The 15,413-nt window shown below is 38.3% G+C and overlaps 1 protein-coding gene across 2 annotated transcripts; it reads right to left on the bottom strand.

Moving 5' to 3' along the window:
- Positions 1 to 1,600: 1,600 nt before the first annotated feature.
- On the bottom strand, positions 1,601 to 9,450 carry LOC144634076 (hemagglutinin/amebocyte aggregation factor-like). Of its 2 annotated transcripts, none has more exons than XM_078493029.1 (5): positions 9,293 to 9,450; positions 4,043 to 4,247; positions 2,731 to 2,950; positions 2,309 to 2,464; positions 1,601 to 1,859 (listed from the first exon to the last, which is right to left on the bottom strand). In XM_078493029.1, exons 1-5 carry the CDS (start codon positions 9,326 to 9,328, stop codon positions 1,811 to 1,813), a joined length of 666 nt encoding a protein of 221 aa, XP_078349155.1. In that variant the 5' UTR covers positions 9,329 to 9,450; the 3' UTR covers positions 1,601 to 1,810. The 2 variants fall into 2 exon arrangements, with proteins under 2 accessions (XP_078349155.1, XP_078349156.1); XM_078493030.1 differs by lacking the exon at positions 9,293 to 9,450 and adding an exon at positions 4,387 to 4,530.
- Between the last annotated feature and the right edge of the window lie 5,963 nt (positions 9,451 to 15,413).

Below are 15,413 nucleotides of genomic sequence, written 5' to 3' on the forward strand. Positions count from 1 at the left end.
TGCATATTCAAAATATCGAACTGGGACAGAGTCTTCGTTCTTGGTGTTGGCTAAAAAAAGAGCGAGCCCTGGGGACACGGTTGAGAGGTGAAAAAAAGGGGAGTGGCAAAGTGAAGATTGTCCCTTTCTTATTTAAAAAGAGGTGCCGTTAGGGCCCTGTGGGTAACTGGGTAGTTTGAGTGGCAGAAGGAGTTTGTCCTGTCGCAGTTATCTCTTGAAAGCAGGAAAAAATATTATAAAGGTTAAAGAAGAGATAGCGTAAAAGAAGAGATAGCATGATTAACTTTGATTTGCTTCCCAGTACATCTGCATTGCTCACATTTTATAAGCAAAATCCCTTTTCCAGATCTGGTCCTCTATTAACACCAGAGGGAGGGGGGTGTGTTTATTTTGCGTTCCACAACGAGGAATATAATTCTTGTCCGCATAAAGAACTGCTAAATTATATTCACGGTCAAGTTTGCGGGCTAAAGTCAATACTTAAAATTAGCACTGAAACGTCCGGGGAAGGCTTTTTAATTTCTTATCCTTCATTAAGTGGCTTAACATAGGGAGAGAAGCTAAAGAAAGCGAATTTGTTGGACCTGTTATCAACGTGAGAGAGTTTCATCAATTCTACCAAAATGAGGCGATCTCTTAAAAAAATAAACGTAAGAATTGTGGTGTTTCATTGTCTTCCTCAGCACCCTGCGAGCAGAGCCCCTTCTTTTTCCACTGATATACTTGAGAAGAAGGGGCTCTGCAAGAATCGTGTAAAATCTTTGTTGAGCATGCGCGAGGTTTACGCAATGCTGACGCGATGCTTGCGCGTTTAGCTTGCGCGAGGACCACTTAAACAAAGTGTTTGTTTTACAAGTTCTTTTTTTCACAAAGCGTCTTAGTTCCCTCAGCAAAAACTCGTCAAGCACCGCTTGAGGTCGTATTAGTGACTTTATGGTAGAGATGTACGATTTAAACCGTGAAATTTCTTCTTGGTTTGCGAAAAACGAGATCTTAAATGATCCACAAGTTGCACGCGCACACAAACGGTAGCAGATGGCGAGAGCAATCGTCAGCTCTAGTGCTTTCGAGAGCGTACTGTGGGCTCCGTCTTGGCCATCAGTTTTTCCAAAAATTAATGCCCGCGCAGCAAAAACCGGTTTTATCCGGACTGACCAGCCCAAACTTTGGGGCTGCGGCGACTTCAAAGAAATGACACGATTCATGCAGAGCCTCTTTCTACTTCCCGAATCTCAACCGTAGGGAAGTTAAAAGAGGCTCTGCTCGCAGGGTGCTTCCTCAGTAGCGCGCGTGGAAGAATTAAATTCATTTTACTATTTACTCTTGTCTAAGGTTTTATGTTGGAGATTTGTAATAAAATCTTGAGTTCCATGATTTCTTTAAGCGTAAACTTTACCATTCAAAGTCGAACCTCACAAATCAAAGAAGAAGCTCTACTCATCTAGTTAATTCAAATTAAAAGCTGTCCAATTCAAAACAATCGAGAATAGCACACATCATGGGTCGGCGATTGTCATCCGCTGTAGATTGGTATCTACAGCGGATTTTCTTAATTTCTTTCCCTTTTGCGGGTTTTGAGACAAAGGAACAAGCGCAAATCTTTTTTATAAAAAAAACATTTTATTAACCCATCACCATACGGCTTGGCTCCACAAAGCACCTTACATTCCTTGTAAATCAAAACTTATTCTCACCAACAATGACCAGTGATCTTTATTACAATTAAAGCGTTCATGCTGCTCCTTGTTTTAAATCGAATTGACTTAACAACAAATGCAACTTGCTATCTGTGCTTGCTTTGAATCGCTTTTTACTTTTTCTTGCCTATCTGACAGACCTTGAAACTCCAGCGACGATCCCTAAAATGATAAAAAAAAATAGAAACGTTCTGTTAACAGCAACAGTACAGTACTAAAAGTTAACATAAGTCAGAAAGGGTGACAAATAGTTTGGCATTATGGGCTGTGTGAACATGGCGACAATATCGTTGATCAAGGGCGAGAATAGTGGTTTTAATAGGTGCTACTGACAGATTAAATTCATAGAACTGGGTGCACCCAAGTGGGTTAAGATGAACTATAAGGAAGTATAACAGAAGGGAGGGCGAATCGGATCTAGTTAACTATATCCCTGTCGCGCGCGTTTGCACCATAAAGAAACTCATAGCGAAATATTTCTGGCCAGAAAACTTTCAGAAAACGAATGTAAAATTGTGGCAAACAGCGCCCTTGATGGATTACACTGATTGCAAGTTTGGTCTTATTTGTGATAACCTTCTAATAATTCCGAGAGAGTAACAGATACTTACTCGTAATGATTATGATGATCACTGTGAACTCCGACCAGATAGTAGCCGTCAGGAACCTCGTATTTAACTTCCTGGTCCCAGTCGTTTTCAGGATACGGTTTTAGTATACAGGTGTGCGCCTTGAAACCGTTCACATGGCAACAGTGGAAGCCAAACCTTAAATAGTTAAAAAGTTATGAGAAAACTAAAATTTTCTATTTACCTTTTTAGGAGAAAACTATTTAATTTCCTAGCTCTGCAGATACTTCTTATACCGGTTTTCTCAACCTTCTCAGTATGTGTCGACGCAATATTTTTTAACTTTTTTTTAAACTAAAATGTTGCTTCACTTGAAACCATACGAGTTTTATAGCTTTCTTTACCCCACTGACTGATCTGACTTATTATCTCTGTTACTCAAATATTCGCACAAACAAATTTACCTGCGATCGTGGTGATGGCTACTGTATTCGCTTGTGACTCCCGTGATAAAGCCATTATGGGGACACAGGAAGTTTACTGGTTGGTCGTAGTCATTGGCATGGCTGGTCCATGCACAATTGCCGCTGTTGTAGCTCACAGTACTTTTTTCACATTTAAAATAGTGGATGCGATCTTCTTTGCAATTTCGGTGCTGACTCTGCCAATACGTCATATAGGAGCCTTTAAAAGAGACCAGAAGCATATAGTACGGTATTGGCGTTTGTCTAATAACAGCAGCATAGGCGTACGAGGCGGGGGGGCGAGGGGGGCTGCAGCCCCCCCCCCCCCCCCAGTGCCAAAATTTTTCGGGCAAAACGCTAAGAATTCGGGTAGCCTGCGAGCAGGCTCACCTTGGGGCACACATGAGAGCTACAGAAGAGCGGCGAAGCCGCGACACGTGAGCGGCGAAGCCGCGACAGCGAGCGGCGTCCGCCGCGCAGTTATCGCGCTACGCTCGCCACTCGCGTGTGCCCCAAGGTATATTCGCGCGTGCCCCTAAGTGAGCCTGCTCGCAGGCTAGAATTCGGGCAACAAGCCAGAGAAAAAATAGAAAATAAGCAGACAAATCTCAAAATTACAATCAAAACGAATTATATAAACAAAAAAAAATATTGGAAATATACCGAACTTTGTGGTTCAAATTTCCAAAAAAGTCCAAATTTCTTATTAATCTGCTTTCGTTTCCTCTTGCAAATTGCTATTATCATATTTGATTTTCTCGCAAATTCTGCATAATTCAGCTGCAATCAGCTTTTCCAGCGAGCGGTGGACCCAAAAACAAAGCTGCGATACGGTTACAAATGTAAGGAAGCTAATACTTTTGACTCAAATGAGCTCAAAACTTTCAACAATATGTTTCAACCCGTTCATCTTCTAAATGTTTCACGCATTTTAAATAACTTTCAAGTGGGGGAAAACAATGTAAATTGCCTCCCAAAAATGCTTTTATTTTTTGCTGAGTTAAAGTGAAAAATACAAATTTCCGAAGAAAAAGGATTCAGTGCATTGACATCTTTGGGCAACGTCACGAGATTAATTTAACGCACGTTCTGTTGTCTACATGCATTTCTTTTGCCTGTTTATTTGGCTTTCAACCCATGCCATTTTTTTTTTTCGGGCAACAAGGTCTCCGCCCCCCCAGGACCGAAGGTGCCCGTACGCCTATGAACAGCAGTGAGGGAATTTGTGTCAACAATCAATGACGTCCACAGACTCGTGGGCGCGTGGGCGCGTGCTGTAAGTTACCAGAGTGTGATTCACAGCTTTACTTACCGAGTGGACAATCAAAAGTGAATTCTTCTTGCCATTTGTTGACCCATGCGACTCCCGTTGGAGACGACGAGTCACAAGGGGGTGGGCCACGACGACGTCGGCGCCTCCAAAACCACGGTTTTGCTTCAGAAACGGAAAACAGCAACACTTCAGAGAGCATCAGCAGGAACAATATTTTAACCAACATCTTTCCAGTCATGGCGATCTAAAGGAGGGAAAATCACATCGTTTGAAAATGTACTTTTCGAAATCTCTTTAGACAAAACTATTGCTGGTTAGTTTTCCGATTTTCAATCATTGTCCAGTTGACATAATATTTTTTGACATAGTATTTTTTTACTTACGAGTAAAAAAGTTGATGGCTGTGTGTAAAACGCAGAAATCGATCGATCTTCTTTTACTGGCGAAGACGGACAACTTAACGGTACCGTTGTATAACACAAGGTAGCCAAAGTATAGTTAGAAGTCGATATAAAACAGTGATAAGTGCGTGTTTGAGATTAATCTAACATGTTGCGAACAAGTTTACGACCTTTGTTCTAGACAAAAAATCTTATGAATATTGATAGATTCTAGATGAGGTATAAGGTATATTTCTTAGTTTTTTTAGCAAGTTAAGCGAAATAAAATTAACAGAACATTTTTTTGCTGCGCGACTAAGGAGGTACTAATAACATACAACCCCGTCTGCTTCAAAGATTTCAAGTTGTTTACAGTTCTAGGGAATTTAGTCATAATACTGCATAATCAGTCCCACTGAAACTTAACTAACTACTTTAGACAGTTAAAATGATAACTAAATAAAAAACAAGACGATAATGAAAGTAGTTTCCCTTTGGTATATAATAAATGCGGCAGATTTTCTTATCTTCTTTTTTAGCTTTGATTCAAACAAATACACGCATTAAGGAAACTGTCCATTCTGACTAATTTACTTCTCCGCTTTGAATGAGTTTTATCATTAAACCACTAAAAGTCATACAATGAGTTTGTTGGAATTTTTAAAACTGAGCAATCTAAAATTGCGATCTAGTATGTCCAAACTTCCAAATTGCGTAAATTCAATTTAGCGAATAATTTAGTTTGAGCATCAAATTGTAGTTTCTGGAACTTGCTCGTTATCCACCTAGCTCTTCTGTTATTTTTGGGTGGCTTCATAACGCTAGGGGTAAATGTGTAGTCAGTATATTACTCAAGAATCGGATGGGAATATTTTCCTTCAAAAATTTAGTAACTCATTGTCTTTTGCGATCCTGTTCTCGATCAAGCCGTATCTGATAAAGTTTTGCTCTTTTGTGGAATAATACTTTAATTTAATCAAAGCTATTTTAGACTTCCTTGTTCTCAATGTTAAGACACTCCAATGTGTTTCATTGTGAGACAGTGATTCAACTGAAATTTTGAAACTTAACTCTTTCATTCCTACACTCTAGATAACTTGTTTTTCGTTTTCTCTCCTCTGTTCCATTTTGATTACCTTCAGCGGTGCGTTTTCCCTACACTTCGAGGCATGGCAAAAAGAATCCGAGTGGCATACAGTAAAAGTCCGATGCTTAATAAGGGCTTTTTTAACTACTTCCATTCCACATTAAGTGCAGAACGCAAACCACAGCAAGATGAAGATATAACTATATACTTGACATAATTTTTCACATCGATAAAAGCAACAGCTTTCCGTGAAGATAAATCTTTTGAGAGAATCTCTGTTGTAAAGACCACTGTTTATTTCTCTAATGGACTCAACTTCCGAGTGAAATATGTCCCTGTTAGTTGCACCTTATAAAATTACTTGTAAAGCAATTGTCGGTTCAGTTTCAGCTAGAATATCTAGGAAGGCAACTCAATAAAACTGGTATATATACAGACATTTTTTAGTTCTACAGTCGCGCGATCGGTAACCAATGCAGTACAGGTTCGCGTTTCTTGGAAAGCGAATACTTAAGATATTTGTGCGTTTGAATTATTTGGATCAAAAGCACTGACTGCAAAACAAGGTCAGAATTGAGCGTGTCAAAATACAGCCTAATTTTCCGCGCCCCTCCACCGGTGGCTAAACGATATTTAGCTGGTATAGGACAGCTTGAAACTCGAATAAAATTTAACTGGGAGAAATGGACTAATATTATTTTTATGGAAGCGCGACTTTTGAGCAATTTGTATACCAGCGTTGAATCAGTTGACCTAAGTTGTGAACGAGGTAAAACTGAAAGATAAATAATTTATCCAAAACGATCTGTCAACCATTTTTTTTTTAGTTTTTTAAATTCGGTTGTAAGATTTGTTATTGTCTTAAATACTGATTGCAAAAAAAGTATCAACGCTTCTCGACGAGAATGCTTCTTTACTCGCTTGGTATGTCAATTACAGATCCTAAACTATCGTTGAACGCATTAGCGAAAATGCGACTGAAACGAAACCTCGATCTTATCGACTGTTGGAGCAACCGAGAGACAACCTTATACAAAATTAGCCAGTGATAAATTAAAGCTGTGTTAGCGTTTGTTCGAGTAATGAGCTGACTCTAGATACCGGAACATTTGTTGTTTTGAAAGAATGCCCTGCGGCATAATAATCTGAACTAACCTTCACTTTTGCCTTCAAAATTAGTCACAGTACGTCCACAGACAACCTTATTTTCCCGACTTTTCTTTTACCGAGTGTTTATTTGGCGGACATGAGCATCCTTTTTTCCACAGTCGTAAAATTAAACATTTTATTTTTCGGTGACGATTCTAGCCTTGGTCTACGAAAACAAGAAAAAACCAAAACTTAATTGACATCGACTCAGCGAGATATCAATAACCTCCCTAAGGCTATGAATGCGCAAGCAATGATTTTCTAATAAAACTTTGTTTTTCTTTATCGGTTCCGAGAAACTGTATTTTATTTTTGAGATCTGATGTATCGAAATAACTCGCTATGGCAGTTAAAATGAAAGTGTTTTTGCTGGTTAACGTAGCCAAATCAGTAGTACATATGAGCGTTTAGTGTTTTGTCTATGCCGATGACGGAAACAGAAGCTTATTATAACCTTAAGACGCAAATATTTGCATATCCGTTCTTTCTACGTGGCTCGGACAAAGCCTACATTATAAATTTTAGAATAATTTTCTTCTGGTCCTTCAGCTTGCAGATTCAGACTAGTGCTATTGTGTTCAAGACAGTGGCGTTAAAAAAAAGAATCTTTCTAAAGCTGTTCTTTTAGTTTTCTCAGGGTGTTTGGTCTTTCCTTCTTTGCAATGTTTACTTCACTTACTAAATTTACTTGAGACGGTTGATTTAATTGAAGTTTCCCAAAAAACACTGTTCCCCTGTAAATGCCGTTTTGCGTCGACAAAGGTCTTCAGTTCGTTTGAGAAGGTACAAAAATAAAGCCACGAAAAAAAAAAACAATCAACTGAAAAAGAACGATGCCGATAGAAGACGGTCTAATAGATATTTAAAATTAATCTAACATGTTCCGAACGAAAATACGACCTTTGTACTTAACAAAATATTGTATGAATATTGACAAATTTAATATGAGGCAATTAACGTCATCAAGCTGGCATTAAGGTATATTTAAGCAAGGTTTTAGTACATAATTAATTCCCGAGCAATTGAGAAGACGTCGTTTAGTTAATACTTATTCACATATACTTTATAGGCCGTTCTGTCTCCGAGATATAAAACTATTTTCAGTTCAAGTAAACCTATTCAGTCATAACATTGAATCAGACCCGTTAAAACTTAACTAAAAAGCATTTCACATTTTAGTGACATGACACCTTAATAAAAAAAACAAAGAAATAGTGAAAGTAGTTTTCCATTAGTATATAAGAGACGCGATAGATTTTCTTATGTTCTTTGTTTCAAACAAATACACGTATTAAAGAAACTGTCCAGTCCGACTAGTTTACTTCTCTATTTTAAATAAGTTTTATCATGAAACCATTACAAAATAGTTTCCTTGATGTAATGCGGAATTCAATGAGTTTGTTGGAATTTTTGAAAAACTGAGCGATCTAGAAACTGCGATTTAATATGTGCAAATCCCTAAATTGAAGAAATTCAATTCAGCGAATAATTAATCTTGTTGATCCCTAAATTGTATTTTTTTGGAACTTGCTTGTTATACAGCTAGATGGATCCACCTAGCTCTTCCGATGTTATTTTTGGGTTCCTTCATATCGCTAGGAGTAGATTTGTACAATGTAGTCAATATTACTCGAAGATCCCTTCAAACATTTAGTACCTTACTGACTTTGCGATTCTGTTCTCGATCATACCGAAGCTAGTAAACAGAGTAAAGTTATGCTCTTTTGTGGAAAACAAGCGTAATTTAATCAAAGTTACAGACCTTCAGGTTTCCCCGCCGCCTGTTCTCTATTATTACCGTTAAAGGTGTCTAATTTCAATTTTAAACCAACTTATACACCACTGAAATTTGATTCCTACATTCTAACCTCAGTATTTTTCGCTTTTCTCTTTACTGTTCCATTTTGACTAACCTTCAGTCTCAATCTTCTCAACACTTGAAAGTAGAACCAGGCATGAGAGTAGAACCAGTGACGCAGTAAATGATAGATCGAATACGAAGGACGAACAACAAAACAACAACAAATGACAGATGCAAACTGAAAACAGCTGGCAAGATGAAAAGTGACTAAAGTTTTCACATGAACAAAAAGCAAAAGTTTTCAAGATAAAAATTTGCAATGACTGCGTGAACAAAGTCAGAATTAAGCGAGTAAAAATACAGCGTAATTTTCCTCGCCCTTTTGCCGGTGAATGAACAAAATTAAGCTAATAAATATAGAACGGCTTGGAACTTGGATAAAATGTAACTGAGAGAAATGGGCTGAGAGAAGTGTGACTTTTGAACAATTCCTTTATCAGTTGTCCTAAGTAGTGAACGAGGTAGAACTAAGAGATAATGTTCCGAAATTAAAAGATCTATCAAACAATTTTTTAGGCTTTTAATTCGAATTCGGTTGTAAGGTTTATTATCGTCTTAAATCTCAGTGATCGCGAAAAGTGTTAACGCCTCTCGACGAGACTGCCGCTACAGTGAAAATGTGACTGACACAAAACAACCCTCGACCTGATCGACTGTTGGAGCAACCTAGAGACAACCTTATACAAAAATAGCTCGTGATAAATAAAAGCTGTGTTAGCGAGTTGTTCACGTTCAAGTAATGAGCTGACTCTAGATCTCGGAACATTTGTTGTTTTAAAAGAATGCCCTGCGGCATAATAATCTGAACTAACCTTCACTTTTGCCTTCAAAGTTAGTCCAGCGTTCATCAGACAGCCTTATTACCACTGATTTTTCTTTTAGTGACAGCTTATTTTATGAACATGAGCATCCATTTTTCTATCGTCGTACAATTAAGTCTTTTATTTTTTGATGACGATTCGAGCCTTGGTTGACGAAAACAAGAAAAAGCCAAAACATTAACATTGGCTCAGCGAGGTATCAATAACAAACTTCCCTGAGGCAATGAATGCGCAAGTAAGATGTATACAATGAGAATTTGTGTTTTTATACTGATATATTTCTCTTAATCAGTCCCGAGGAATTATATTTTATCCGTTCACAACTGTTGTAATAAAATCATTCACTCTGGCAATTAAAAAGAAAGTGTTTTAGCCGAATAACGTAGCCAAATCACCACTATAAGCGTTTAATGTTTTGTCTATGCCGATGACAGAAACCGAAGCTTATTAAACTATAGACGCATATGTTTGCATATCAGTTAGATGTCTACGTGGATCGGACAAAGCCTTCATTATAAATTTTAGACTTATTTTCCTCTACTTCAGATTGCAGACCAGACTATTACTGTAGTCAACATCATAGTGGCAATTTGATATGATTTAACCTTTTTTCTTTTTCAGGGTATGTTTCGTTATTTTTTCTCTCGGTAAGTTTCACTATTAAACTTACTGCTGGATTTAGTTGAAGTTTCCCAATAAAATATTTTTCCGTTATAAATGCCGTTTTGGGTTGAATTGTACACCGACACAATCACAAAGGTCTTGGGTTCCTTTTCTCTCACGAGCACACTCAGAAAAGACCCAATCGTGAAAACGGACGATCACAATAGCAGTTTAACAGAAAACGACGACTTTGACTGAAAACGGCTTAAAAAATTTTCTGTTGGGAACACGCTTGAACCATTAGTCAGCGAAACTGGTAGCAGTTAAAACCGTTGGTCCGCCGTTACCAGAAAAAAACCTAAATAGTACAGTGCAGTTGATAGCTTTTATTAGTTACAGGGCCAGCAATATGTTTTTAAGAATTTGAGTTCTGGAACGATGTAATATTTAGTGTTGAAATATGGTTAAAAATACTGACCTAAAATCAGGATTCAGTGATCTAAGGTCAATATGGAAAGTTTACATCCTCGTTCCCAGAGCTACCTGTCCCTTTGTTAAAATCTAGCCAATCAAATCATTTGTTAACAGACCCACCATTTCCTCGTGCAAAGGCCCCGCCGGTTATCCAGGCCTCGACAATCCAGTCCCCTGTCCAAGTCAACCATATTGTGCCATCGAAAGGAAATATTTTTAAAAAACTGTAACTCTAGTTGAAAAATTATATCTCACCAAGTTTAAGTCAAAAAGGTAACTAAGCTGGATCATCTATATATGATCAAGTTTTTCTGGGAACATTTGAAACGGCCTTATTTATATGCCAAAAACTAAGTTCCATAGCGAGACCTGAAGTATCTTAGTCAATATAATGTCCTTTTTTAACAAGTGAACGTGATTTGAAGCCAACTGAAGGTGAGTAGCGTTGATCAGTTTAAAGGTGAATAAGTGAAGCAAAGTGAAGTCAGTTGAGTACAGCGCGAAGAGGAAAAAACCGCTTTGTTTCTGGCCCCAGTAAGTGAGGGGAAACCAAATTTAAATGCAGCGAAGTAAACATACATTAGGAAACGTGAAGAGAAGAGAATCAAAGTGAAGTTAAATGAAGTCGAGTGAATTTGAGTGTTAACACGACACCAGAGTAACAAGGCAGGGAAGACAAGTCAAGTTGAGTGAATCAGACTGAATTCAAGTGAAGCAAAGTGAAACTGATGGAACAAAAAGAAGTCGAGTGAAACAAACGAGGTTGAGTGAAGCAAAAAAGAGTTGAGTGAAATAAGGTGAGGTAAAGTGAAGTGGAGTGAAGCTATGGTAAAGTCGACTGTGGCAAAGTGAGGTTAAGTGAGGTCAAGTTAACTTAAGTGGAGCAGAAGTAAAGTTGAGTAAAACAAAGTGAAGTTAAGAAAAGCAAATTAAAGTTGAATGAGGCAAAATAAAGTTTAGTGAACTAAAGTGAAGTGGAGTGAAACAAAGAGAAGTGGAATAAAGCAAAGTGAAGGTGAGTGAAGCAAAATAAAGTAGAGTGAAGCAAGTGAAGTGGAATGAAGTAAAGTGAAGTTACGGGAAGCAAAGTGAAGTTGAGTAAAGCAAAGTGAAGTTGAGTACAGCAAAGTGGAGTACGCTAGTAAAGCAAAGTGAAGTTGAGTGAAGCAAAATAAAGTAGAGTGAAGCAAGTGAAGTGGAATGAAGTAAAGTGAAGTTGCGGGAAGCAAAGTGAACTTGAGTAAAGCAAAGTGAAGTTGAGTAAAGCAAAGTGAAGTTGAGTGAAGCAAAGTGAAGTTGAGTAAAGCAAGTGAAGTCGAGTGAAGCAAAGTGAAGTTGCGTGGAGCAAAGTGAATTTGAGTGATACAACGTAAAGTTAAGTGAAGCAAAGTGAAGTTCAGTCGGGAAGCAAAGTGAAGTTGAGTGAAGCAAAGTAAAGTTGAGTGAAACAAAGTGAAGTTGCGTGGAGCAAAGTGAATTTGAGTGAAGCAAAGTAAAGTTGATTGAAGCAAAGTGAAGTTGCGTGGAGCAAAGTGAAGTTGAGTGAAGCAAAGTGAAGTGGAGTGAAGTAAAGTGATGATGCGTGAAGCAAAGTGAAGTTGAGTGAAGCAAAGTGAAGTTGAATGAAGAAAAGTGAAGTTGAGTGAAGCAAAGTGAAGTTAATTGAAGCAAATTAAAGTTGAGTGAAGCAAAGTGAAGTTTCTTGAAGCAAAGTGAAGTTGAATGAAGCAAAGTGAAGTTGAGTGAAGCAAAGTGAAGTTGAGTGAAGCAAAGTTAACTTGAGTGAAGTAAAGTGAAGTTGAGTGAAGCAAAGTGAAGTTGAGTGGAGCAAAGCAAAGTTGAATGAAGCAAAAAGAAGTTAAGTGAAGCAACGCGAAGTTGAGGGGAGCAAAGAAAAGTTGAGTGAAGCAAAGTGAAGTTCATGGAAGCAAAGTGAAGTTAAATAAAGTAAAGTGAACTTGAGTGAGGTCTGAAAGTGAAGATGCGTGAAGCAAAGTGAAGTTGAGTGAAAAAAAGTAAAGTTGAGTGAAGCAAAGTGAAGTTGAGAAGAAAAGTGAACTTGAATGAAGCAAAGTAAAGTTGAGTGAAGCAAAGTGAACTTAAGTGAAGCAAATTAAGTAAAGTTGAGTGAAGCAAAGTGAAGTGAAGCAAAGTGAAGTTGAGTGAAGCAAAGTGAAGTGAAGCAAAGTGAAGTTGAGTAACGCAAAGTGAAGTTGAGTGAAGCAAAGTGAAGTTGAGAAGCAAAGCGAACTTGAATTGAGTGAAGCAAAGTAAAGTTGAGTGAAGCAAAGTAAAGTTAAGTGAAGCAAAGTGAACTTAAGTGAAGCAAAGTAAAGTTGAGTGAAGCAAAGTGAAGTGAAGCAATGTGAAGTTGATTGAAGCAAAGTGAAGTTGAGTGAAGCAAAGTGAAGTTGAGTGAAGCATAGTGAAGTTGAGTGAAGCAAAGTGAAGTTGAGTGAAGCAAAGTAAAGTTGAGTGAAGCAAAGTTAAGTTGAGTGAAGTAAAGTGAAGTTGAGTGAAGCAAAGTGAAATTGAGTGAAGCAAAGTGAATTTGAGTAAAGCAAAGTAAAGTTGAGTGAACCAAAGCAAAGTTGAATGAATTAAAGTGAAGTTGAGTGAAGCAACGCGAAGTTGAGTGGAGCAAAGCGAAGTTGAGTGAAGCAAAGTGAAGTTGAGGGAAGCAAAGTGAAGTTAAGTGAAGTAAAGTGAACTTGAGTGAGGTCTGAAAGTGAAAATGCGTGAAGCAATGTGACGTTGAGTGAAGCAAAGTGAAGTTGAGTGAAGCAAAGTAAAGTTGAGTGAAGCAAAGTGAAGTTGAGTGAAGCAAAGTGAAGTTGAGTGAAGCAAAGTAAAGTTGAGTGAAGCAAAGTAAAGTGGAGTGAAGCAAAGTAAAGTTGAGTGAAGCAAAGTTAAGTTGAGTGAAGTAAAGTGAAGTTGAGTGAAGCAAAGTAAAGTTGAGTGAAGCAAAGTTAAGTTGAGTGAAGTAAAGTGAAGTTGAGTGAAGCCAAGTAAATTTGAGTGAAGCAAAGTGAACTTAAGTGAAGCAAAGTAAAGCTGAGTGAAGCAAAGTGAAGTGAAGCAATGTGAAGTTGAGTGAAGCAAAGTTAAGTTGAGTGAAGTAAAGTGAAGTTGAGTGAAGCAAAGTGAAGTTGAGTGAAGCAAAGTGAAGTTGAGTGAAGCAATGTTAATTTGAGTGAAGCAAAGTGAAGTTGAGTGAAGGAAAGTGAAGTCGAGTGAAGTAAAGTGAAGTTGAGTGAACCAAAGCGAAGTTGAGTGAAGCAAAGTGAAGTTGCGTGGAGCAAAGTTCGGTTGAGTCAAGCAAAGTGCAGTTGAGTGAAGCAAAGTTAAAGTTAAGTTGCGGGAAGCAATGTGAAGTTAAGTGAAGTAAAGTGAATTTGCGTGAAGCAAAGTTAAGTTGAGTGAAGCAAAGTAAAGTTGAGTGAGGCAAAGTTAAGTGAAGTAAAGTGAATTTGAGTTAAGTAAAGTGAAGTTGAGAGAAGCAAATTGAAGTTAAGTGAAGCTGAGTGAAGCAAAGTTAAGTTGAGTGAAGTAAAGTGAAGTTGAGTGAAGCAAAGTGAAGTTGAAACTGAAGCAAAGCAAAGTTGAATGAACCAAAGTGAATTTGAGTGAAGCAACGCGAAGTTGAGTAGAGCAAAGTGAAGTTGATGGAAGCAAAGTGAAGTTAAGTGAAGTAAAGTAAACTTGAATGAGGTCTGAAAGTGAGGATGCGTGAAGCAAAGTGAAGTTGAGTGAAGCAAAGTGAAGTTGAGTGAAGCAAAGTAAAGTTGAGTGAAGAAAAGTGAAGTTGAGTGAAGCAAAGTGAAGTGAAGCAAAGTGAAGTTGAGTAAAGCAAAGTGAAGTTGAGTGAAGCAAAGTAAAGTTGAGTGAAGCAAAGTGAAGTTGAGAAGCAAAGTGAACTTGAGTGAAGCAAAGTAAAGTTGAGTGAAGCAAAGTGAACTTAAGTGAAGAAAATTAAGTAAAGTTGAGTGAAGCAAAGATAAGTGAAGCAAAGTGAAGTTGAGTGAAGCAAAGTGAAGTGAAGCAGAGTGAAGTTGAGTAAAGCAAAGTGAAGTTGAGTGAAGCAAAGTGAAGTTGAGAAGCAAAGTGAACTTGAGTGTGTAGTGTTTGTTACTTAAGCCTTACCCTCCCCACCCCCCATGTATATATTACCCAGCATGACACTGGAGATGTGATGATTAAATGTACACGAATGTAATGGCGTCGTTCTCTTTTACTGTTGGTTAAATCCGGATCATCCACGGTTAAATCCGCACATCCACTACATTTTGGCGACGAGGACGGTCGTTGGTAAAGTTCCTCTGCGATGGCAAGTGTATATTTGAGCGATACACAAGGTTTAAAGCCATTTGACTGTACCGAAACTGCTGGTATTTCTGCACGCTGGGAAAGATGGCTGCGAGCTTTTGAATTGTATGCTGCGGGAAAAGGAGTCAAGAATGTCGATCAGAAGAAGGCTTTATTGCTGCATACTGCTGGTTTAAGTGTTCAAGATATTTATTTCACGTTGAACGAAGAAGGAGGAACAGATAGTTATCAGAAATTAAAGGCGACCTTGAATAAATATTTCAAACCGCAAGCGAATGTTCCGTATGAAAGGCTTTGTTTTCGTGAGACGAGTCAACTGGCCATCGAAACCATCGAACAGTTTGTGACCAGATTGAGACAGAAAGCCCAAACCTGTGAATTTGGAGACGGCGCTGCTGTGGATGAACAAATTCGTGATCAAGTGATTAGCAAGTGTTTGTCACACGAACTCCGTCGAAAATTACTTCAGAAGGGTCGAACCTTGGCACTGCCACAATTAAGAGAAATTGCCCGGTCTATGGAAGAATCTGAGAAACAGGCACGTTCAATCGAAGGAGCAAGTGGCGAGGTCAGCAGTGAGATGAATAGTGTGAGTGGAAGGTCTGATTACAAAGGAGATGCGAGCACAAGGAATGTGAAATGTTTTTGTTGTGGAAATGTGGGACATAAAGCTAATGATCACCGATGCCCAGCGAGAGGGAAACAGTGC

Source organism: Oculina patagonica, chromosome 12 (assembly GCF_052425735.1).
Source record: "Oculina patagonica isolate OP01 chromosome 12, crgOcupat, whole genome shotgun sequence".
Classification (NCBI taxonomy): Eukaryota; Metazoa; Cnidaria; class Anthozoa; order Scleractinia; family Oculinidae; genus Oculina; species Oculina patagonica.

Coding starts and splice junctions, on each gene's coding strand:
- LOC144634076 (XM_078493029.1), bottom strand. CDS start 9,328: ATGAACGCTGGACTAACTTTGAAGGCAAAAGTGAAG. Junction 2,951..4,042: donor CACTTTTGATTGTCCACTCG/GTAAGTAAAGCT, acceptor TCTCTTTTAAAG/GCTCCTATATGACGTATTGG. Junction 1,860..2,308: donor GATCATCATAATCATTACGA/GTAAGTATCTGT, acceptor TTATCATTTTAG/GGATCGTCGCTGGAGTTTCA.